General features: G+C 41.7%; 1 protein-coding gene across 1 annotated transcript in view; it reads right to left on the minus strand.

Moving 5' to 3' along the window:
- Positions 1–17,295, minus strand: part of LOC126404653 (actin filament-associated protein 1-like) — a 47,768-nt gene that overhangs the window by 22,836 nt on the left and 7,637 nt on the right. The window contains exon 3 of the mRNA XM_050068031.1: positions 16,524–16,599. Coding sequence (XP_049923988.1) covers positions 16,524–16,599 — 76 coding nt within the window. The remainder of the gene's footprint in view (positions 1–16,523; positions 16,600–17,295) is intronic.

The following is a 17,295-nucleotide window of genomic DNA, read 5'->3' on the forward strand; positions in this document are numbered from 1 at the left end:
CTTAAGACTTTCCTCTTTGATAAAGCTTATAGTTTAGGGCTGGCTCAGGCTTGCCTTGTACCAGCCCCTAGTTAGGTTGACTTAGGCCTAGTCTGCCGGAGGACCCCCTATAATACATCGGGCACCTTCTCTCCTTCTCTCTCTCTCTCTCTCTCTGTCTCTCTCTCTCGTATCCTATTACTGCATCTTGCTAACTCGGCCATTCTGGATGTCACTAACTCGGCTTCTTCTCCGGAGCCTTTGTGCTCCACTGTCTCTCAGATGAACTCATATCGCAGTGGTGCCTGGATAGCATGACGTGTGTGGTTGTGCTGCTGCCGTGGTCCTGCCAGATGTCTCCTGCTGCTGCTGCTGCCATCATTAGTCATTAGTCATACTTCTACTGTTATTATACACATATGATTATTATCACACATGTATACTGCCAGATACTAATATATACTTTCAACATATTGTACCACAGTAGCCAGAACTATAACGATAATATTCATTAATGTTGTTGTAAGCTACTGTCATTACCGTCTGTCCTGCATATCTCTCTCTCTCTCTCTCTCTCTCTCTCTCTCTCTCTCTCTGTCTCATTGTGTCATACGGATTACTGTTAATTTATTATGCTGATCTGTTCTGTACGACATCTATTGCACGTCTGTCCGTCCTGCTCTTCCTGAGGTTTCTACCGTTTTTTTTTCCCCCATTAAAGGGTTTTTTTGGGGGGAGTTTTTCCTTATCCGCTGTGAGGGTCCAAAGGACAGAGGGATGTTGTATGCTGTAAAGCCCTGTGAGGCAAATTGTGATTTGTGATATTGGGCTTTATAAATAAAATTGATTGAAAATTGATTGATTGATAAAGGGAGGGCAATTGATCACAGACTCTCTAACCTGAACCAGAAAGTTAGAGGTGCAAGCACAAGGTTTGCAACTAGCTTTCCAGCAACAAAGAGAACCAAGTGAGTTAGCACCCAGCGCCTAAATCTGCTAAATCCTGAGCGACCAGCTTCCTCAGAGTTTCACCTTTGGAACAAGGGACACAACAAAGACTGCAGCTGGAACCACCTTCCCAGCCTTCTTTTGCTGGCTAACAAAGCAGCACACCACCAAGTGACTCTTTCTCCCATCCACTCAAGGATCAGTAATGTAACAACTGGGCATAGTTTATCACAGCTTTACAGGCTAAGCAAGACTGCTTTACTTGTTGTATGTGATTTAATGCTGTCATTGAGTTATTGTTGTGATAGTTTACAGTTAGGTCATTGATTAGTTGGCTTCGCCAAAGCTAAGTGTTTAGTTTGCTAATACTGTCCACAAACAGATTCTTGCACACAACTAAACAATCTCTGCACTAATCCAGACCGTTTTGCAACGCAAATCACATTGACATAGACTCATTAACAAATAGGCTTTCAACAGAGCTACACCCCACCAGGCATCTCAAAGTTCCTGCTTCTTTTCCTTTGTCTTTGTCCTGACCACACGGTCAGACAAACACCTCCCCCGACCTGAAGCCAGCTTTGATTTGGCCATTTGTAGTCCTCTGATGTCAGCCATTTTGTTTTGTAGACCAAACGGCTCTTTGATGATCACACCCGCCTTTGTCTTTCTTTTCTTTCTCTCTTTCTCTCTCTCTCTCTCTCTCTCTCTCTCTCTCTCTCACACACACACACACACACACACACACACACACACACACACACACACACCAAGCTTGTATATAGTTAGTTAGAATTTGTGTGTTTTGGTTTGCTTTTCTAGTTTGTGAATAAATATAATTCTTTGGAATCATACCTGCTGTCTGTTTAATGTTGCACGGGAGTGAATGAATAGTCAACCTCTGCTGCGTCAAGAACTCTGAGATCCTTCAAGCGTTACTGTTCATTTTGGTTGTTGTCATTAATTTAATTATTAATCAAAACTCCAAATTAATAGTTTAGCGTATTTTATGAGACTGATATCTTTAACTGGCTATCATTTTTCCCTTTACGAGAATGGTGCCCCACGAGGTGATTTAATATTAATTAAGTAACATTATTTAACATAATTATTAATTATTATTAATAATTATTAATTATTTCCGATAGCCAATTAAATCCCTACATATTTGGTGCCCCTTGGTGAGACCTAATATATTGATCCCAACATATTTGGTGCCGCTGTGTGAGACCTAAAATTATGTTCCCAAAATATATATGTTGATCCCAACACGGTCGTAAGCCTTCTCCAGGTCCACAAAGCACATGTAGACTGGACAGGCAAACACAAACGCCCCCTCCAGCAGCCTTGCAAGGGTAAAGAGCTGGTCCACTGTTCCATGGCCAGGACGGAATCCGCATTGCTCCTCCTGAATCTGAGGTTCGACAATCGGTCGAAGCCTCCTTTCCAGCACCCTGGAGTAAACTTTACCCAAGAGGCTGAGCAGTGTGATACCCCGATAGTTGGAGCACACACTCCGGTCCCCTTTTTTGAAGATGGGGACCACCACCCCGGACTGCAAGTCTGCAGGCACCGTACCCGACCTCCATGCAACACTGCAATAACTATATAAAATATATTACGTCTTAGAATGTAACGTTACACATGTTGAACACCATAGGTAAAGGCTAAAGAAAGAAAATCAATGCATCTGGCCTGGTGGATAAATAAGTGAATCAGGTGAGTGATCCTAGCTTCCTAGCTAGCTAAATTAGCTTTCTCACTAGCTATAGTATTAGGCCAAGCTAGGCTAGGTTAGGTGCTTCTAGCTTTCTAGCTAGCTTAATTAGCTTTTTACAGTATCTACAGTAGCTAAATTAGGCCAAACTAGGCTAGCTAGCTAAACCATGCTTTAAAGTTAACTACATTTGGTGTAGTAGTAGAAGTAGTAGAAACAGAGTATTATTAATACTAGTAAAATTCAGAAAGAAAACTACTTGTTCTAGTGCTTAGGCTATTATGTTAGGACTAAAATACAAAATGTTCTTTCTGACAATTTCTGAATCTGTGGTGCTTGTATTATTGCAGGTCAATATAATCAAGATGGTGGCAACTAACTGACAATGTCAATAAAGTTTCTGCTAAAAAAAACAGCTCTATTATTAAATTTCCACATTGCTGCAGATGGCTGCACTAGTTAGATATCATATGTTCAAACTGTTACAGTGTAATTGTTAAGTATGTTCACTGAACATTGTTAAATGGCCTTATAAATAACTATAAATCTCACCATTGTGTTGGATGTCTTTAATTTATTATTGTCCTACATTCGAATGAAACGTATTTTTCACTTTAACTAGTCTCTAAATTATATTTGTGGTGCTGAAAAGATGGTAACAGCAGCTTGGGGGGGTGACCAAAGTGTTCTATTCCAGTATATTAAGCTATAAATATAACAAATTTGCCGCTTTTAGCACAAAAATGAACAATTTTTTTTAGCTATGCTGCCAAATATATTAGTTTGTTAGCAGAATTATACAAAAACTGCCTGACCGATTTTCACAAAATTCGGTGGAGGGATGTAACACATGCCAACTTAGAATACATTACATTTTGGAGTGGATCCAATTAACGGGACGGGTCCATGGGCAGGTAGGATTCAATTGCCTGCTCTGGCCACCAGGGGGCGAGTTTCTGATGCCCCAATATCCAGATTTGTTCTAAATATATTTGTCAACACATCTGCCAAATTTGGTGCTTTTATCACAAAAATGAACTTTTTTTATAGCTATGCTGCCCCACTACAACAATGTATTTATGTTTAGGAGCATTGCGCCAGTGTGAAATTTGTCAGACCAGTTTGATATTAGGCCAAACACTGGACCGGATCAGTATACTGAATTTTACCCGGTGTCCCACTTGACACAGCAGCAGCTCCTGAGCGGAACATAAACATGCTGTGTCCCAATAGAAAACTAGCATATGACTCTTGTTTTACATTCAAGTCATTTTATTTTTTTAAATAAGAAAATATGCTATAAAATGATGCAGGACACCCTCTTTTGATGTCATTCCTTTACAAGAAGTGTCAATAAAAAAGTGTGGTTAGAACAATTATGTCTTTCCTGTTGCTTCTGCATGTTCCTTCAACCATGGTCATTATTGTTGCTCATTTTAACTACCCAGTCCTTCCTTTTTTGATTTTAGGTAACCAGATATCATATTTTCCTGTGCACCAGAGAAGAAGTTGAAGTTTTTTCAACTCAAGACGTGAGTTGCATAGCACGCAAAAACATGAGGCGCCCAGCAATGCACAAGCAGCAAACTCTAGTGCGGTTCACACACACACACACACACACACACACACACACACCACACACACACACACACACGCATGACCACTCACACAGTGTCGGTACAGGTTGGCGGTACGTCAGTCTGTTAGAGCCTCTGTCAAAAATTGACATTTTATCCAGTTTTTAAGCCACATTTTACGCGACACTATAGATTCTGGTGGTTTTATCAACACGTTTTTACAGAGTTTACAATTTTAACCATCAGACCTGTTGATCAGGTATACTGTTGGCTACTGGACTTCCTCGTTGGCTGCTAACCTAGCTTAGCTAGGTTTGTTTTTAGCCTGGTTGCTAGGCTAAGCCCTGTCACTTGTAAGAAGGATTTTAAGTACTTTTACCTCTGGATTTTACTCATCGATCACTATTGCCCTCTCCATCTTTTGCACTATTCCTGGAGTTACTGAGGAAATACTGTGGAGATAGTGTGGACAACTCAGCTCAGCTGTCAGCACTAGCTAGCAGCTAAACGGAGCTAGCAAAGTGGCTAGTGGCTTGAAGCTCTTCCAGCCGAGGACTATACCAGGTGTCAAGGCTGCCTACGGTTGAGGCCTGATCACCGCAGCGGGCCCACTTGTGGGTGTGTCTGCGTGTAAGTGCCTGTGCCCTCCCTGCTTACAGCTGCTACACTTCATCAGTATCTTAGAGCTGTGCACCTTTAGCCCGTGTACTGGCCGCCTTTCTGTTTTTCTCCCCCAGGTTCCACACACAGCATGGCTCCTCTTACCCCTCCATCCGGCTGTGTCAGCTGCACCTGCCTCGTCGAGAAGATTGCAAAGTTGGAAGGACTAATATCCACACTGTATCAGATCCGCAAAGCCGAACTGTTAATAGATACCATCACCTACGGTCCTCCACAGACTGGCTCCACCTGTGCTCCAGCCTCCAATGCATCTTCCTCCGGTCCTGTTGCTGCCGCTGCCGCCCCTCCTCTGGACACCATCTGTGATGACTCCTGGATCCGTCAGGGGACTAAACCTTAAGCCCTGATCAGCTCCACTCCATGGGACCCTGAGCCCTGGTCACTGGTTCCTCCTCGCGGCAGGAGAGGGAGGCGCTCCTCTGGCGCACCTCACCACAACATCCAGCTGGAGAATAAATTTGCACCTCTCGACTTCCCTCCTGTAAATGAGGATCTCCAGCATTCTTCTCCTCCATCTCCACGTCGCCATCACCTCCAACGCCTCCTCCAGCCATACCTGAGCGCTCCTTTCACTCCAGGACTCGCCGCTCCATACCACTGTTTACACCAGCACCGCGGCGCACTCCCGCCCCCCTCTCTGTCCTTTCCTCTCCAGCCACTCCGTTGCCTCAGGCGAAGTCTCCTCCACCGACCTCTCAGCTCACCTCATCCAGCCATGAGACCCCACATTCAACATCTCCTCGCCCCCTTTTTACTCCGACTACATTAATAGTCGGGGACTCGATAACCAGAAACATCCATTTTTTCAATGCCGTGATGCACTGTTTCCCCCGAGCCACGGCCCCTGTCATCCTGGCAAAGCTCAAAGATCTGCTCCAAACACTGCAGCCCTCCATCCACAGAATAATTCTTCATGTTGGGACAAATGACTCTGCTTATCGACAATCCGAGTTGACCAAAGCTGACTTTAAGAGACTTTTACAGTTGCTTAACAGCTGCAGAAAATCCATCTTCATCAGTGGACCACTTTCTCCTCACAGCTGTGGGTCAGAAAAGTTCAGCAGGATCCTTTACTTTCACACCTGGATCCAGTCTCTCTGCAGGGCTCACAATGTTTGCTACATTGACAATTTTCACCTGTTTTAAAATCGCCAATCCTTTTTTAAGTCAGATGGCATCCACCCCAACAAGTTAGGCTGCAGCATGCTAAAGGCTAATCTGCAGCACGCTGTGCAATATCACCCACGTGACTGACTGTTGTCTCACCTCACTCACACACCCACACAGGTCCCTCCCTCTTCCCCTATGGTGCCTTCCCAGTATGCTACTGCCTGCCGGACTGAAAATAGCCCTTGTTTGACTGTTTCCCCAGCCTGCACTGTAAAAAATTGTCAAGCTCACAGTCAGTTGCTCCTCCTTTGACTGTCATCCCAACCCGTCTTACTCTCAGACATAGTAATATTGTCTCCAAGTCCACCCGCTCAGTATATTATAACAATCTCATTACTATTTCGCAGTCTATAATTTCATCCTCGCCTCCCCTCTCCTCCAGATTTAGTCTGCTAAATGTGAGATCACTGTCAAACAAATCATTTGTCTGTCAAGACTTTATTCTGTCCCAAAATCTTGACTGCCTGCTTATCATTAGCCCCTTTTACACTGCCAGATTTTCGAATGTTGGGCTGATTTGCAGGCAAGCTGTGAGCGTTTAGACACACAGAGCCGGATTGGTGAGTTGATCCGAGGTGCCCAATTTTCTGCCACGTAGGGGTAAACATGTTGGCGGAACCTTTTTGGTTTAAAAAGAACGAGGTGCCCTTCCGCCACGGGAGGGGCTGTAAATTACTTGTGGGAGGAGCTGTTGATGACGCCGCACGTGGGACCCACTGGCGGTGGACTAACAGGAAACAGCTGATGGCAGGAATGAGCAGCTAGTAGCAAGAGGGAAACACAAACCTGAAAGACACTATAAAGATGAGCAACTGGGGAGACAAGGAATTGCGCGCCCTCCTTGCCCTCGCAAATGAAGAGGCCATTAACCGTCAAATGACGGGAACGGTGAAGGATGGGCCAATTTATGAGAGAATTGCCGAAGGACTGACCGGCTGCGGCTTCCCTCGGAGTACGTTACTGTTTACGTCACATGCTGAGCTACACGTTTTGTTACTTGCTCACGCCCCCATTGCCCTGAAAAAGGCACATTATGTATAAACAAAAGTAGGCAGGCGGGGCGCTGTCGAGCCATGAGCAAGTAGGACGCACTCCCTTGTAGCTCTGCCAAATCTCATTTTAAAACTTAATTTTTTACAAAACCAACGTAAAGTTTCTGCCACCGAAGAAGATAAAAAGTTACTGCAAACTCTAACAAAGTGTAAACAGGTGGTAAAATGCAGAAAAAACTTAAATGTAAGCCGAATGCGGATGACAGAGTAGGCCCGAATGATGACGCGGGCACTGACTCAGACAGCCATGCCGGTGAGGCAGCTCAGAAGGCAGACATCAGCGAAGTGCTCGGTGCAATATTGTCGCTACACTCGGACCTGGCCCTTTTCAAGTCAGATATCTGCAAAAAGATCGAAGTGGAGATTTCCGAAGTCACGGCGACACTGAGGGGGGGGATTGCCGAGAATGACATGGCTATTACAATGCTCAAAGTTCAGGTAAACTCACATGAAGAAACTCTGAAGGAGCTAGCTGAGACGGCTAACGATGCATCTGATGCTATACAGCAACTAGAAGACAAAGTCAATAAACTATCCGGACAAGTTGAAACTCTATCGTAAAAATGTCTAGACCTCGAGAGGCACTCCAAGAGACAGAACTTAAGGGTAGTGGGAGTTGCAGAGGGGAAAGAAGCAGGACATAATGCGAGGGACTTTGTGGCTCAGTTGCTGAAAGATGTGTTAAACCTGGATGAGCTGCTGCTGATCGACAGAGCTCACAGAGCCCTACGTAGAAACCCCGGGAACGATGAGCCCCCTTGTCACGTTATTGCGAAGATCCACTACTCTCATACTTTCGATGATATTATCTGGAAAGTAATCTAAAGATCTAACATTCCAAGGGCAATGGATCCAGATCTTCAGGGATCTCCCACCAGAAGTAGTTAAACGCCATGCTGTTCTCACCCCGGTAAGAAAGCTGCTGCGTGACAGACCTGGGGTCAGATTTGGACTTTTGTACCCAGCCAAACTACAGGTGTCACATAATGGATCGGAGATGTTCTTCACAAACCCAGAGGAGGCCCACCGCTATGTGGAGCGTCAGTTTGGACCGTCTGAGGAGAATTAAGAGGCACCGCTGTTCACAACGGGCATCACAGCGGTGGAGACCCTCCTTCAGTTTACAATATATATATGTATATATATAAATATATTTATTTACGTTTGTTAATAATTCCTGTTTATTAAACTATATATTTGTTAATACTATTGTTTAAATTTCTTATATTTTCAAGTATCTTTCCTCTCTTGCAAGGAGCACCTGTAACATAAATAATTTCCCCTCGGGGATCAATAAAGTATTTCTGATTCTGATTCTGATTCACAGACACTCAGGGATTTAAAAGGACACCAGAATTAAGCTTCTACACACAAGTAGTTCAGAAAATGACGAGTGAATAGAACCGGTTCTGTACGTTCATATGAGGTTATTGTTTACCATAAATTAGTTTGCACTGAATAACTGCTAAAACGTTGAGCTTACTCTGTTTTTTTGCTCTTTTCTTTCTTTGTTAGAGCTCAGTTTCATAGATATGCAATTCCCACATAATATACAACACTGGCTCACTCATATCATATGTTCTATTCAAACAAATTTAACCATTAAGGGACTTCTTAAGTCTCACCATTTGTATTTTTTGTTGGTTTTGAGCCGAATTTATTCAGGCAGGACTACACTAGTAAGGTGGTCTATGCTTAGGATTAAGATTAGTTTGGTGATGGGTTTACAGGACTTGTGGTGTCTTTTGAATGTTTTTTTTTTTTATGTTTTCTCTCTGGGCTTCTAAAGGGGGAAGGGGGGTGTAGTGACTTGATTTCTACAAAACAAAAACCCTAAGCCACTGAGGGGCTGCTACCAGGACTTCTAATTGACGCGTCGTCTGTGGCGGCTCCATTGAATGAATCAGAGTCCATGCGGTCGCTCAAACGTAGATAATTTATTTGCAACAATTGGTCCATTTAACAATATAGCCTTTGTCGACCTACACACACTTATACCATTATAACTTGTATGCAAAACAAACAAAAGGCTCAAAGTTAGGCCACTAAACGGTGGTCAAAAAACTGTGTGCTTCTCCCGGTAAGCAGCACACCTGTAGAGTAATTAACTCTTCCTCTACTTGTACTACCTTCACAGACACCATTGTTTACACACCACCTCCTGTGGAAACCAGTGACCCACACATCATTGGACACAGATACAAAAATGGCTCTAACAGGGGGTTTCCTGCCTAGAATGCACTTTTGTAAGACAAACACCAAAGGCAGACATTTCAGGAACATGAGTGGTTATGAGAGTGACAAAGGATAAGGTACCAGAGGACATAACTGCAAGAAGGAACTTAACTTTCTGTACCTGGAATGTTAAGGGCATTAATGAGCCTGTAAAACGAGGCAAAGTACTATCCCATCTTAGGGAATTGCAGGCTGATGTGATCTTTTTACAGGAAACTCACCTGGCAAACAAAGCCCATCAGAAAATTTCAGCTAAATGGATTAATCAGGTGTATCACTCTAATTTTTCTGCCAAGGCCAGAGGGGTGGCTATTGTCATACGCAAAAACGTTACATTCCTACACCATTCTACTATAGCAGATAAAGAAGGGAGATATGTTTTAGTCACGGGTGAAATTCAATCCACCCTATTACACTGCTCAATATATATGGGCCTAACACGGACAACGAGTTTTTTAGGAAAATTTTTAGTCTAATCCCTGATTTTTCTATTTCAAACTTAATAATTGTAGGTGATTTTAATTTGGCATTAGATTCATACTTAGACAGATCGTCTACCAAAACAGTGCCCACCTCTAATGCAGCCCTTTTTTTGAACTCGTATATAAAAAAATACGTTTGATGTATGGAGAATTATGAACCCGACAGGCAGAGAGTACTTGTTTCACGAGAATTGATTATTTCTTGCTGGATGGGAAACTCTTGTCCGCAGTTCGCAATGTCAAATACCATAGCATTGTGATTTCTGATCATTGTCCTGTCACCATCTTGCTGGAGCTGCTTGAGACAACAAATTCATGCCGACCCTGGAGGTTCGATCCCCAACTCCTCATGAGGGGAAAATTTTGTGAGTACTTGGAGACACAAATTAGATTTTTTTTCGAAACCAATGATGTAAATGATGTATCACCACTTCTTTTATGGGAAACATTTAAAGCATATATAAGGGGATGTGTCATATCTTACCAGTCCTCATAAAAGAAACTGAACAATATTAAACAAATACAATTAGAGGAAGAAATACAGAAACTGGATGCTGAAAATGCTGCACAACCATCGGGGAAAAACATCATAAAATCTCAGTTCTAAAATATCAATTGAATAAAATCCTTTCGGAGAGGATCTCTAGGTCTTCATGTACATTAAACAGACCTATTTCAAATTTGGGGATAAGCCTCATAAAGTACTGGCAAGACAACTACGGAAAAGGGAAAATGACAGAACTATTCACTCCATAGAATCTCAATCTGGCGCCTCTATTTTCTCTCATAATGACATCAATACTACATTTAAACAATTTTATGAAAACTTATATACTTCACAAGCCCATGCTTCACCAGAGGTCAGGGCACAGTTCTTGGAAAAGTGCAACCTCCCTACTCTCTCCCAGAAGGACAGTAATTTCCTTGACATGGAATTCACATGCGATGAAATAACCAAAACAATTCACACTTTAAAGAACGGTAAAGGCTCGGGACCAGATGGGATATGCAATAAATTTTATAAGAAATGAAGTGCCATCTTAGCTCCATATCTTTTAAAATTGTAAAACACAGCCCTCGAAGCCGGCACATTTCCTCCGCTCCTTAATGAAGTGGTAATCACTCTCATTCCCAAGAAAGGGAAAGATCTCAAACAGGTGGGGTCATATAGACCAATTTCTTTATTAAACAAGATATTAGCTAAATCCTTAGCAAAAAGACTAGTGCCTAATGTAGCGAAATTGATACATCCAGATCAGACTGGGTTCATCCCAAACAGACAGCTTCACAATTTCAAACGTCTTCTAAATATCATTTACTCTCCCAAGCTTTCTAAGGAGGAGGATTTGTTCATTTTGAGTTTGGATGCCGAGAAGGCTTTTGATTGTGTAGAGTGGCCCTACTTATTTGCCATGCTAGAAAAATTTGGTTTTGGAGTTAGATTTATTTCTTGGATTAAACTACTGTATTCCAACCCTAATGCAAGAATCCTCACCAACCAAAATATTACAGATACCTTTAAACTATATAGAGGCACTCGGCAGGGGTGCCCACTCAGCCCACTATTGTTTGCGTTGGCCCTGGAACCCCTGGCTGAAACAATTAGAACACATTCAGGAATTCATGGTTACAACACTGAATTTCCGTCAAATAAAATTTCACTTTACGCGGATGACATTTTATTATATATAACGCAGCCGAAATCATCAATCCCCGCTCTGCTAGACACAATTGAATTATTCAGTTCCTTCTTGGGTTATAGAGTCAACTGGAATAAAAGCTAACTTATGCCAGTATGTTGCAAAGACCCAAATATCCTAGCACAGATCCCATTTAAACTAGCTCCTGAGGAGTTCACATATTTAGGAATTCGGATAACAAAGAAATATCATTTACTATTTGAGGCTAATTACACAGTTTTGCTTGGAAAACTTAAGGCAAAGATAGAATTTTGGAAAACACTGCCAATTTCAATGATAGTTAGGGTAAGCGCAGTCAAGATGGTCTTTCTGCCCCAATTACTGTATCTTTTTCAAAACATGCCCATATATCTTAAGAAAAACTTCTTCAAAAAATTGTATTCTATAATTCATCCTTTTATTTGGAACAATAAATCTCATAGAATTAAAAAAGGTCACCTATGCAAACGGAAAGAAATAGGAGGACTGGCCTTACCAGACTTCACTCGCTACTACTGGGCCGTTAATATTTGTTGCATCGCTTACTGGCTGGACGAGACAATCCTTTCTGACAACTGGTTGTATATAGAATGTGAAGATTGTCTACCTTACTCACTTGGGGCTGTAGCGATGTCTCCCATCCATCTCAAAAAATCACTTTATAATCACAACCCAGTTATACACAATACCATCCTAATTTGGCGACAGATGTCCAAACAACACAAGCTTCAGATGGAGGTTTTGACCGGTGGAGGGAAATGGGACTGTGTAGGGTGGGGGATCTTACTTTCAGGGCACTTTTGCATCGTTTCAGCAGCTCCAGGAGAATTATAAAATTCCAAAGACGGATTTCTTTAGGTATCTTCAGGTCCGACATTTCGTTAAAACACATCTCCACAACTTTGAAAATGCTGAGCCAGATAAGCTAGAGCTTCGTTTTAGTAAGAGTATATTAGATAAGCATGTCATTTCATTTTTATACGGTATATGGCAAGATCACGATCAAGTCGATACAGGACCATTTAAAAGGAAGTGGGAGGAGGAGCTGGGGTTGGAGATAACGGGGGAGGTCTGGGAAAGGGCACTGCAATTTGTAAACCAGTGTTCTCTTAATGCAAGACACCATTTAATACAGTTTAAAATTACTCACAGACTGTCATCTATCTGTGATGAATGCAACTATGCAGAAGCAGACTTACTGCACAGTTTTGTTTTGTGTCCAAGGTTACAGGGATTCTGGTTGGAGATTTTTTCTTTTTTTACAAAAATTTTGAAAGTGCAAATGGAGCCTGACCCTGTTATCATCTTATTTGGCATTTCAGAAACTTCAAAAAACCTCTCAAAAGCCCAATACTGCTTACTGTCTTATGGTCTTCTCTGTGCTAAGAAACGGATTCTGCAGCATTGGAAAGGGAAGGAACTCCCATCTTTCAGCCACTGGATAACAATACTAACAGATACCTTTCACCTAGAGAAAATCAGATGTGTCTTAACAGACAGATTGGAGGAATATAAGAAGATTTGGGGACCTATGATCACCTTTTTAAAAGGAAAGTAAACTATCTGTCACTTAAACAGCCGTAACATTTAACACTACTAGGTAGCATACCTCAGAGTCGGGAGGGCAGGTGATTTGTTTGTTTTATTATTTTTACTTTTATTATTTGCTATTTAGGCCTGTGTTTTGTCTGCTTGTGGTTTATTTTTATTTTTATTTTTATTCTTTATTAAGTTTTATCTTTTGTCCCTACATTATCGCTCCTTTAATTTTTTTGGCTTTTTTTTGTTTTTCCTCTCTCCGCCCTGTAATCATGTTCTTAATGTTCTTATTGTTATTTTGTCATATTCACAAATGAAAAACTCAAGGAAACCTTGTTTTGCACAATTTGTAGTATCTGTTCTGGACTTGCTTTTTGCTTCCCAATAAAAATATTTGAAAGAAAAGTAGGCAGGCAGCATTTCGCTGCACTCCCTGATTTTGTTTTTATACTGCCAATGCTGAAAGAAGACCGATTGGGCTTTCCTGCAAATTTGCACAATTCCTGTTTAAAAAGGGCTACTGAGTCATGGCTAACCCCTGATAATCTCTCCCCCCTCATAGAAGCCACTCCTTCAGGCTACTCTCATTTTCATCAACCCAGGTTATATTCACATGGCGGAGGGGTGGCTGTAATTCACAAAAATACCCTTAAATGTTCAAATATCCCTATCTGACCTTTTTCCTCTTTTAAATCTCTGTCTTTTGTGATAGTTGGCTCCTCACCGGTCTTCTGCCTACTAGTATACAGACCCCCAAAGCCTAACATTAATTTCATCAGTGAATTTTCTGATCTCCTCTCCAGCATTGCTCCAAAATATGACAACATCCTCATTATTGGCAATTTCAATATTCATATTTGCTGACCATCTGAAGCCATGACCAGTGATTTCATAAATTTACTGGAATCCTTTGGGCTCCAAAAATCTGTGAATGGCCCAACCCATTTTAAAGGGCATACACTAGATTTAGTTATCTCCACTCGTCTCTCCATCCCCAATCCTGTGATAGAAGACTTTCACCTATCTGATCACAAAGCCATAATTTTTTGTTTGTATTTGCTACATGTTTCTCCTATCCGCCCTGCTCTCTTCTACTCTCGCATTATAAATTCCTCCACTGCCACTAGATTTGCAGAAGCCTATAAAGAGGCTCCTAGCATAAACAGTATTGAGACTGCATTGTCTCACGTGAGCACTGGGAAACTTGTCTCACAATTCAATAACACAGTTTCAGCTATCCTTGATTCTGTAGCACCAGTTAAAACTAAAAAACGTAAGCCTCTGGCCTCACCGTGGCTTAATGACGTTCACAGCTAAGAAATAAGGAGAGCTTGCAGTGGGGCAGAGCGGAGGTGGAAGCGTGATAAACCGGAGGTCTCATTTCAAATTTTGAAGGATCTGTTGAAGAAATACCAGCTAGTAGTCAAAAATGCCAGGGCCCAATATTTCTCTGATCTTATTAACAAGAACTGTCATAACACCAGGATACTTTATAGTGTGTTAAACTATGTCACCTCCTCCACCCCACCCCATGTCTTGAAGCATCTGTCTCTAAATGTGAGGATTTTCTAAATTTCTTTAGAGATAAAGTAATAAACATCAGAGCTAGTATTTCTCCACCTGCTAATAGGCTATCCGTCTCCACTGAAAACACTGTCAGTTTTAATTCCTTCTACCCCATCACTTTACCAGAGCTTCATCATACTATTTCCACTATGAAAACCTCCACCTGCTCTCTTGATATTATACCAACCAAACTCTTCAAAGAAGTAATTAACACCATCGGTCCCAGTATTCTCTCAATTATCAATAGCTCTCTGGAAACCAGCCATGTTCCGAAATCTTTCAAACATGCAGTAGTCCAGCCACAAAAAAAACAGAATCTAGATCCCTCAGTCCTCCACAACTACACACCAATTTCCAAACTCCCAGTTCTTTCCAAAATTCTCGAAAAAGTAGTTTTCAACCAACTGTTGTCACACCTGGATCAAATCTCCATCTTTGAAAAATTCCAATCAGGTGTCAGAGCTCTTCACATCTTCACATTACTCAGAATAACCAATGACCTCCTTCTGGCTGCCGACTCCGGAAACTGCTCCATCCTCTTACTCCTAGATCTGACCGCAGCTTTTGACACAGTAGATCAGCTCACTCTCATCCACAGGTTAAACGAATGGGCGGGGGTCTCTGGTCCCACCTTGAACTGGTTTTCCTTATACTTATCCAACAGATCCTTCAGTGTCTCCTTTGGCAAATCATCCTCCTCCTCAGCCCCCATCTCCTGTGGTGTTCTCCAAGGTTCCATACTTGGTCCAATCCCCTTTTCCATCTATTTGCTCCCACTAGGCCACATTATCCAAAAGCACAACATTTCTTACCACTATTATGCGGACGATACTCAGATCTACCTCCCCCTAGAGCCAAACAACTATAATAAACTAACCAACCTCAATAACCATCTTCATGATATCAAATCCTGAATGGCAGCAAACTTTCTCCAGCTCATTGACAATAAAACAGAAGTTATTTTATTTGTACCACAGTATCTGACCAACACTATCCCTTCTCACCTCGGCCCGTTAGCTCCCTCTGAGTCATTTTCGACGTGGCATTAAAATTTGACAAACAAATCACTTTCATGCAGCATATCCAAACTCAGATCATTTCTCTGTATTTCTGACCTGGAGAAAGTCATCCATGCCTTCATATCCACAGCCTTGACTACTGTAACTCACTATACTTTGGTATCAATCAGTCCTCCTTATCCCGTCTTCAACTTGTCCAGAATGCAGCAGCCAGAGTTTTGACAAGGTCAAAGACGAGGGAGCACATCTCCCTCATTTTTGCCTCACTACATTGGCTGCCTGTTAGCTACAGGATTGATTTTAAAATTCTGATGCTTGTATATAAGGCGCTCAATGGTCTCGCCCCCTCCTACTTAACTAACTCCTGTTCCCATATCATACAGCCAGAGAGCTAAGATCCTCTGATCAAAGGTTTTTATCAGTCCCGAGATCTAGGACTAAGTGTCATGGGGACAGGAGTTTCTCTATCGCTGCCCCAAAACTGTGGAATTCTCTCCCTCCTCCCATCCAGTTCTCCCTCACCACTGAGATTTTTAAGAGTCATTTAAAAACTTACCTGTATTCCGCCGCTTTTGATTGTGCCTAAGCCAACCACCCCAAGTTTTTTTAACCTGAAGTCTTTGCCTTTATTGTGCTTCCTTATCAGGATTTTATTGCACCTTACTCTAATTGTACTATTATCTTTGATGGTACTATTCTTTTTCTTTTGTTTGTTCTCTTCTTTAGCTCTTTGTCTTCCTCTGTGTATGATGTTGAGCACTTTGGATCAACGGTGTTGTGTGTAAAGTGCTATATAAATAAAGTTGAGTTGAGTTGAGTTGAGTTGAGTTGAGTTTTTTCCCTGGAAAGTCCTTGGGGACATTTTATGTGGACTCTCACCTTGGTCCTTGTAGTCGCTGTGTCCATTTTCATGAGATGCTTCACCATCTGAGCTTGGTCTGTCACATGAAGCCTTCTGGCAGTTGGGAAGACCATAAACAGGAAGAACAATGAATATAAAACAGGTACAAAGTAAACAAAACAGTACTTTCCTGAAAAAAGAATTCAATTGTTTGAAAAAAAAAAAGATTTATAATCAATTATTAGAGTACCTTAATAATAATAATAACAATATCCTTTCTCAATATCAATTTGGTTGCAGATCTAACTTTTGCACAACTACTGCTATGCATAAATTCACTAATTATGTTTTCTCTGCATCCAATTGCGGTCATCTCACAGGAGCAATATTTGCTTGTCTCATCACAGTTTTTCATCTGGTTGATCACTATTATGGTTTGGACAAACTTCATGCTACTGGTCTTTCTCAACATGCATGGCTGTGGTTTAATTCACGGAGGTGTGCCTCAAGGCTCTACTCTAGGACCACTTCTTTTCTCTTTTTTCATTTATGAACTCCCACTCATCTTTTCCAATTGCTGTGCACAACTGTATGCAGGTAGTACCATTATATACAGTGGTGTGAAAAAGTGTTTGCCCCCTTCCTGATTTCTTACTTTTTTGCATGTTTTCCACACTTAAATGTTTCAGATCATCAAACAAATTTAAACATTAGTCAAAGATAATACAAGTAAACACAAAATGCAGTTTTTAAATGAAGGGTTTTATTAATGAGGAAGAAAAAAATCCAAAGCTACATGGCCCTGTGTGA

Source organism: Epinephelus moara, chromosome 17, assembly GCF_006386435.1.
Source record: "Epinephelus moara isolate mb chromosome 17, YSFRI_EMoa_1.0, whole genome shotgun sequence".
In the NCBI taxonomy this organism is placed as follows: Eukaryota; Metazoa; Chordata; class Actinopteri; order Perciformes; family Serranidae; genus Epinephelus; species Epinephelus moara.